Here is an 8,662-nt window from a genome sequence, read left to right as displayed (position 1 = left end):
ACTTTTCTAGCCCTCCCAGAAACAACTCAGGCAAATCCAGATGTCCCCCGAGTGGCTTCCTAGATGCGGCGGTTATGTTTCTATGTAAACAGGCACAGATGCCCCACTCGGCGTAGGAGTGAGTCTGGCTCTTGAAGAAGTTGGCTATTCTGAAACAACCCGATTTCAATCTTATGGAAAGTTTCAAAAAATCAGTTTCCTCCTGTTTAGGAAACAGGTATACTGCGCCATCAACCCTCCCTACAGTAACAGTTATTTGGCGGCGGCAGCATAAAGTACCCCGCCCCCACCCTTTTAAAAATCAAAGGGGCTGCAATAGTCAACTTGCATTTATTTATTTATTTATTCTTGTTTAATTCTGGTAAGAAGAGGGCAGGAGAAGGGGGCTGCTGTGAAAATAAGGCTGTGTGTGTGTGTGTGTGTGTGTGTGTGTGTGTGTGTAAGGTGGGGGGGGTGCTTTCTCACTAGTTGGGAATCTTGAGAGAATTCGGGGAAAGCCAGAGGGGCCCTCCCCCATGGAAGCCTCCTTTCTAAATCCAGACCACAGTCATCTCAGGAACAGGGGTGGAGTATAATTCTTGCCCGGAAGGGCAATTGAACACTAGATGAGACCACAGTGGTGAGGGAAGGGCAGTGAGGGGCTGGGGGCGGGGTGGGGGGTGTCTGCTTTCCACGGGACTCCCAGGCTTCGCCGCCGTCTCACAATTCGCTGAAGGAGCAAAGAACATCCTAGGTTCTAAGTAGGGCTTTTAGTGTGCTCATTGATGAGTGAAAGTCGCCACACATGTCAAGCTAAAGGCAGTTGTTGGGTTACTAACAGGACCCAGCGCCTTGCAAACATATGCGCTAAGCTGTGTATACAGATGGCGGGCAGAATAATGGAGCAGGCGCCTTTTATAAAGCTCTAGCTGCTGCCTGTCTTCAGACCTGGGAAATGAAACTATTCAGACTCGCGGCCAGATAGCGCCTGCGATTGTTTGTTACCGTTTTAATCCTATTAATTAAAACGTTAACCTGATTGGGTAGCAAGCGCTGTCCCAACAGGCGAGTCTTCTTCATAATAACCTACTCAGAGATAATGATGTAAAAGACTCCCCCGTCTGTGGCGGCGGCTGGTTGATGGGTCCGGAAATCTCTTGAAGGTGAATCCAAGCAAGATAAACGGCGCGGAGAGGCGGCGCGGGGCTGGGCTCAGAGCGGCGGCGGCGGCGGCGGCGGCGGCCGCACACCCCGGGCGCCCACCCTCCCACCATGCGGGGCCGCGGCCCATGGTGAGCCCCGGCAGCCGGCACCATCGGCTGGAGACGAAGAAGACGAAGAAGAGGAGGCGGCGAGCGCGGGGGAAGGCGAAAAAGAAAAAGAAGGAGAGACGGCTGCCAGCTGCCCCGGGAGGGACGCGCGCTCCAGCCCCGGAGCCCGGCTCGGGCGCGTGTGCGGCTCCGCCCGACTCGGGGGCCAAAGCGGCGGCGGCGGCCGGCGCTGCGGGCCGGGGCTTCGAGCCGGCGCCGGGCCATGGAGCGCGGGCTGCACCTCGGCGCGGCCGCGGCGGGCGAGGACGACCTCTTCCTGCACAAGAGCCTGAGCGTGGCCACCGCCAAGCGCCTGGAGGCGGCTTTCCGCTCCACGCCCCCGGGCATGGACCTGTCGCTGGCGCCGCCGCCGCCTCCGCCGCCACGGGAGCGCCCGGCGTCCAGCTCGTCGTCGCCCCTGGGCGGCTTCGAGCCGGCTGACCCCGATGGGGCAGGGCTGCTGCTGCCTCCGCCCGGGGGAGGCGGCGGCGGCGGCGGCGGCGGCGGGGTGGGGGTGCCGGGGCTGCTCGTGGGCCCTGCCGGCGTTGGGGGCGACCCCGGCCTCAGCAGCCTGCCTGCCGGGGCCGCCCTGTGCCTCAAGTACGGCGAGGGCGCGGGCCGAGGCTCGGCGGCGGCGGAGAGCAGCGGCGGCGAGCAGAGCCCCGACGACGACAGCGACGGCCGCTGCGAGCTGGTGCTCAGGGCCGGGGGCGCAGACCCCAGGGCGTCCCCGGGCGCGGGGGGCGGCGGCGCCAAGCAGGCCGAGGGCTGCTCCAATGCCCACCTGCACGGCGGCGCCGGCGGCCCCCCGGGGGCCCCGGGCGGAGGCGGCGGCGGGAGTGGCGGCGGCGGCGGCGGCGGCGGCGGCGGAGGCGGCAGCAAGAAATCCAAAGAGCAGAAGGCGCTGCGGCTGAACATCAACGCCCGGGAGCGCCGGCGGATGCACGACCTGAACGACGCGCTGGACGAGCTGCGCGCCGTGATCCCCTACGCGCACAGCCCCTCGGTGCGGAAGCTCTCCAAGATCGCCACGCTGCTGCTCGCCAAGAACTACATCCTCATGCAGGCGCAGGCCCTGGAGGAGATGCGGCGCCTCGTCGCCTACCTCAACCAGGGCCAGGCCATCTCCGCCGCCTCGCTGCCCAGCTCCGCGGCGGCCGCGGCGGCCGCGGCTGCCCTGCACCCCGCGCTCGGCGCCTACGAGCAGGCGGCGGGCTACCCGTTCAGCGCCGGGCTGCCCCCGGCCGCCTCCTGCCCGGAGAAGTGCGCCCTGTTCAACAGCGTCTCCTCCAGCCTCTGCAAACAGTGCACGGAGAAGCCTTAAACCACCCCCCAGCACCACCGCCACCACCTCTCCCTACAGCCTGTATCCCCCGGGAGGGGGGGACAACCACAACAAAACACAACGCAAGACGGACCCGAAAGTTTGAAGAAAGTGAACAGCACCCCCCCATCCCTCCCCAAACTCCTTTATTTCGGTTCTCTCGTGGTTTTGAAACACTTGCAGAGCAAACAAAGCAGAGGCGAGAACTGGTGGTGGGGTGGGGGGTGACGGGGGGGGCGCTCACAGAGTAACAGAAACAAATGAAACTTTTCCTCCTGACATCCAGAATCTCTGTCTAAAGGGATGAGGTGGGAGGGAGGAGGGAGCTGGAGTTGGGATGGAGTGGGGACTTCTTTTTTTTCCCGCTCCCCCTTTCCCAGAAAAGTGGCAGCTTTGGTGGCAGACTAGACCGCGAGGAATATTGAGTGTTCCTATAAGGTTAAAAAGTTGAGAAGTAGTCGCTTGGTTATTAAGAGTATTAAGTATTAAATGACAAAAAAAAAAAAACACTAATCTCACTAATTGTGAATTTCGCTAGTGCTGAAAGGGAGAGGAGGAGTTCCTGGGACGAAATATTCATTCAGACAAATCAGAAAGGGCACTTGAAAATAAAAATTTGATTCAGAGCCAGGAGAAAAACTTGAAATGTAGATTTATTTAAGTGAATGGAAAAGGAAAAAGAGAGAGAGAGAGACATGTTGCTATGAAAGACTTGTATTTTTTATTGTCTCTGAACTTTAATCCTGTGAAAATGCTCGAAAGTTTTGGCAAGAGTGATATAAAGGGACAAAAAAAAACTGTGGCTGAAAGAATTGCATTTAAAAATATTTGTGTGCACCTTGTTACTTTCCACTCTGCAATGATGTATTTAAAAATCCATGGTATTTATTTGTTATTCTTCAATGACCCAACATCAGCAGTACTTATCATGTGTTAAGGTCATGAGTCCTATGTGCATATTTTAATGCCTCTAAAACTGTTTTATAGATTAACTTATACTGTGTGCCAAGTGTTTAAAAGGTTTATTTGCCAACAAATATGAAGAGACATATTGATGTATCTGAGCTGCTTAGGTTTATAAAAGGTCACCTGGATATTTTCAGTTGCATCATCCCTGTATTTAAATTGAGCTTTAATAAATTGCTTCAGTCCAAAAATTACAGGAAAGGTGTATTCTTAATTGATGAATGACTTGATCTCTTTTTTGAAAGGGTATTCATTTGCATTCTAAAAGGGAAAGACATCACAGCAATAGATCCATAAGTAAGAACATGCTAAGCGAATAATTTCCCTGCTGTGCATTTTAAAAGGTCTAATTTAACCACTTTTAAATATATGTACATATATAAGTTATTTTAACTGTGGAGAATTATTTAAGTTAAAAAACTGGTTTGATTTGTCTATGGTGTGAAATCTTTTGTTATTTTTTTAAAAAATATAAAAATTTAAAATAAAAAGAAAGACTAAGGGAAAACAAGAAGCTATTTACCCAAAGTGAGCTTTCTGTTTTAGTTTGCATGGCTGTTTGCTTGCCTTTCTATACTATGAAAATCAAGAAAATAGCCCCCCCTTTTTTTCTTTAATGGAGTCCTGCTATTTTCCACTCCTTGCAGATACTACAAATTCAGTTTGTCAGGTTGGATGATGAGTTCAGAGCTGGAATGGATCCATTGGTGGGTTTTTGGATATGTAAAGAATGATATATACTAAATAGGTCGACCAGACTATTACAGCTATGTACGACCATTTGTATGTGTATCTATGTCAGAAAGAATCTTTATTAAAATATTTTGATCAAACATTTTATTATACTGTGCTTTGTGGAAGGAGAAATCACCTCTCCTCTATGTTACTCTTTGCTTGGAAGGTAACAAAAAAGAAAGGAATTTCAGAGAAGGTGGAACTAAAGTTCTTGTTGGGGTACACATTTAGGAAAACCTTAGTTCACATGTTTACTTGTCAAAAGGATGGTCATTGGGCCTGGTCATTGGGAGAGAGATAAATGGGGTTAGTGGTGAGACCCAGAGAAGGTCTTAGTTCCTCAAGACCAGGCTTTCCCTGAGATTGCTTTGCCACTTGGTGTGGCATTGTTAACCATGCCAGGCAAGGCCCACCACAGAATAGAAAGTTTATTAAATAGTTTTCAATAAGATGAATTATGAATGTAAACAATGCCTACAGAAAATGTTCAAAACTTAAGTGTTATTTGTAGGCTTATAGGGGTTGTGCTTGGCTTAAGTTGGACACTGGGTTAAGTAATGTCTATATCGGCAAATATTTGGATCTTACGATGATCTCAAATATAGAAGGCTTGAATTTCATTGAAGTGGGGTTTATAAAGGTCATGGTGGTGGAGTTACAATGTTTCCTCTGTAGGCAAGGATGCTGAATGCAATTTTGTCTGCAAAATCTCAGCTTATAGTGATATCCCTAAATGCCATCAAACTTAGTGGGGGGTGAGGGAGGATGTTTTCTGCCCCAATTGCCATCAAAAAAGATTAATCAGAACCTGTAACTTTTCAGAAAATGTAACAGCAAAAGGGCTTGAAGCTGGAGCTCTCCCAGTATGGGAGTGGGGGTAGAGGAAAGAAAGAGACCAGGGCAGCCCCCAGGCAGAAGACCCGTCTCTCAGCATTTACCAGACAAAGCCTGGGTGCGTCTAATTATGATTATTAAAACAATTTCCATGACGATGTCTAATATTATGTTAATTTGAAAACAACTGTGTATGAAAACTGTCGACTATAATACCTAAATTCATTTAATGAAACACATCGTTAAGGCAATTAAACCTCCTGGATGTGATTAAGAAACATAATTACGACACTGTTCTGTGCCATAATTGGGTGTCTTTAATCAAGGGGTAAAGTGATCAGCAACACAGCCATTAGTTTGTATTGTTCTGGTCTTGCTGTCCATCATTCTGATTAGGAATTAACCACAGCCACTATCAATGTGGTTTTTTTTCTTTTTTTGCATATTAACATTGTAGGGGACACATTGGCTGCAATATTTAATGCTTAATATTTCTCATTATTAAAGCCTTCTTGAAATACCTTTTCTGCAACCTCTGTACTGTACAACTATTATTTTTAAATGTACAAGTGATAAATTTAAGCTTCAAGAAGAAAAGACATGCTCACCTTCCTTTCATCTCTTAGTAATGGAACTTCTAGTTTTAGTCCCAAAAGAGGCTGAAATGGGTGGGGGAGAAGACTCAATTTATATGCTGAGAATAAATTGAAATGTCACCATGAATATGTACACTTGTTCATAGTAGCAGGCTTACTAATGTTTATTTTCTTTCTAATAATTTCAGACAAATTACTTCTCTGTCCAAATCCAGAGTTGACCAGTTTTGGGTTCTAGGTAAGAAAAAAAAAAAAAAGTAGGGCATCTGAAAGTCAGTAGAGAAGGGCACTCACCCAGAAACCTACTTAGGTGTACCTCCTGGTCCTGACCCAAGTCTTTTCAAAGTACTTGCCCAAGGGCTTTCAAAGTAAGACACTACTTGTTGGAAGAATAGACCCCTACCCCTACTCCCTACTTCAAGACTAGACCACTTACCTTCCTTCAGAGGGAGTGCTGAGTCCCAGTCTGGAAAGTTGGTCCCCATACTTGTGGGTTACAGATGTCATCACATAGGGACTGGCTGGACCATTGATTAGTGGGGTCAACAGTATGATCTTGCCTAGATGACCTTGGGCCAAAACAAACAGCTTGAACCCTAAGACTGCAACATTTAGTCAAATACCTTGGTTAGCCACCAAGCTTTCTCTAATAACCCTTGTGTCCTGGAGTGCTTCACTCAGTCACCACAGAAAAGGAGTTACCCACTGTTTGTGTTCTTCAGGGGTGAGACTTGGCAAAGACACAGAGTTCCAGGTAGCTCTTTATTCTGATGGTTTCCTTCTTTAATTTTACTTCCTTCTCTATTTTCTAATTCTCACTTCGCTTTCACCCCTAATTAGATACTGAACACTGACAGAGGTTTTGGGAAGTTTAAGAGTCCTGTGTAACTAACAACAGCAACAACAAAGTCATCTTTGAAGAATTCACTAATGACCCTTCCTAATTTGTGTGTGTGTGTGTGTGTGTGTGTGTGTGTGTGTGTGTTATGCACAATGCAGTGCATTCTCAGCTCTCTGGAACTGTGCACCCAGTCAAAGATTTTAGTTTAAGCTTAAATTCTTATTCCATTTATCAGACTCACCACCCATTCATAGTACCAACTGTTCACTAGGGAGAGCTGGAGCTCACAGACTCATCTCTTCCACATGCACACTTTGTTTCAGTCTCCAGAACCGAACCTTTCTATGTGCCCAGACCCTGCGATTTTTCCAACATGAATGACATTGACTTTTCCAATGCAATGACTTATGAAAGATATAATCATGTGTTAAATTGAATCTTCCGTTTAACTGTTAATGGTGTGCTCTGGGCACATTTACGTATTAGATGCTATGGTAACTAATTACCGCTAGGGAAAAAAAAAATAAGAGAGAGATAATGCACTTCCCAGACTTTGAAAAATAATGATAAGAGTTCACTTCCCGGCTGAGCACTTGTGGCGGCTCTGCAGGGCGGAGCAAGCAGAGGAGACCCGAAAATGCGCTCCAGGAAGGTTGGGAGGTTAAGAATCCTGGTCTGGCAAGCCCCACTTAGTCGAATTGATTTCGATGGGAAAAAGGGAAGGAGCGTTCAACTACTCTATGGTGACTCCAGACAAGACTAAATTGCAAAACTTAAACATCAGAAATAAGGTTTCCCTTAATGTCAATGGAGTTCTGAAGAAATTATCCGCATACCTAACAACTTTACATCGATCAACTTTTTTTTTTCTGTTGTGTACTAGGCAAGCGCTCCGCAATGACACTTAGAATTTGAATGCTTCTCAGACTCACCAGTCACCAAGTTGCAGGGTGATTTAAACTCAGCCTTTTAGATCAAACATTAGGCACAATCGATGGAAGAAGAGAAACAGGGAAAACCTGAACACAGTAAATGAAGTTGAGAAGTAGAAGGAACTCTGGGTTTCTTTTCTCCCCAGCCCGGTTCTCCTGATCTATGGGTGTGTGTTTGTTTACTGGGACCAGACTTCTGTAAACTGTGTGGAATAACCAGGTGGCTGGCCCCAGGGCAAGGGCAAGTATCTGCTTAGATCTCGGGAAGACTGAAGGAGGGAGGAAGCTGCTTTCCAGCAAGTCAGTCAGACCTAGACTGCAGACAGAACAACGTCCACAAGACGCGTGCCCTGCGCGTTGCTGCCAGGCTGGCGCAGTGCGCGGAGGAGACTGGAGACCCGTGGTCTCTGAGCAGCACTTCCGCACCATAGGCGTCCCGGGCTCCTACTGCGGGCGCAATGCCATTCAAACTCGGAATTCCTTGGGACTAAAGGCGAACTTCAAGAGCAGTGCCTCACACTCTTTGGAGAAGTGGCTTTAGAATCGTTTGGGCTCCTGTGCCCTAGTGGCCACGCGCAGACTCCAGGCTTGCCATGAGTGCTCCATAATCGCGCCAAACCTGGGATTCTGTTTTTAAAGCGCCTCAATTTTGAACCCCAAAGAGTTCTTAGCTTCCTAATCGAGGCAGAGAAACGGCTCGCTTTCCTGAAGTTTGGTTTGGGTTTAATTCTACCACTGTCATTAAGATTTTCCATCTTAACACCAGTTAGGAGGCTTCTGGACTATTGAAAAATTACCAGGTACCCCAGAGTGCATGTGCCTGTGACTTCTCTTTCCCTTTCCTTGTACTCTTTTAATTCTGGCAACACAAAAAGACAGATTAGAAAAGCTCTGGGTAAGAAATGACTGTCCTGGGAAGGTTAGACAGCCAAGGGAAAAAGGATTGTGCCTTCTCCCACCACTACCCCCACCCCCCAATATATGATAGACAAGCTTATCTTAGGAGGCTTTGATGGGGGAGTTGGCTTTAACTAGTCACTATGAGATAGCATTCTCCTTTCCAGCTTGGGAAAGAGTTAATTCTTTCCCAGAGATCAGAGTTGCCCTTGTCTTTTCAACCTGATTCAAAGATGCAATAAAATATG

The 8,662-nt window shown here is 48.0% G+C and overlaps 1 protein-coding gene across 1 annotated transcript; it reads left to right on the top strand.

Moving 5' to 3' along the window:
• The first annotated feature begins 692 nt into the window (after positions 1-692).
• BHLHE22 (basic helix-loop-helix family member e22) lies at positions 693-2,759 on the top strand. Its single transcript, XM_060200855.1, has one exon. The coding sequence runs from the start codon at positions 1,513-1,515 to the stop codon at positions 2,611-2,613; it is 1,101 nt and encodes a 366-aa protein (XP_060056838.1). The 5' UTR covers positions 693-1,512; the 3' UTR covers positions 2,614-2,759.
• The last annotated feature ends 5,903 nt before the right edge of the window (positions 2,760-8,662 follow it).

This window comes from Erinaceus europaeus, chromosome 1, assembly GCF_950295315.1.
Source record: "Erinaceus europaeus chromosome 1, mEriEur2.1, whole genome shotgun sequence".
In the NCBI taxonomy this organism is placed as follows: Eukaryota; Metazoa; Chordata; class Mammalia; order Eulipotyphla; family Erinaceidae; genus Erinaceus; species Erinaceus europaeus.
The sequence above is the reverse complement of the archived record's forward strand: the minus strand, read 5'-3'. Positions and strand labels throughout refer to the sequence as shown.

Coding starts and splice junctions, on each gene's coding strand:
- BHLHE22 (XM_060200855.1), top strand. CDS start 1,513: ATGGAGCGCGGGCTGCACCTCGGCGCGGCCGCGGCGGGCGAGGACGAC.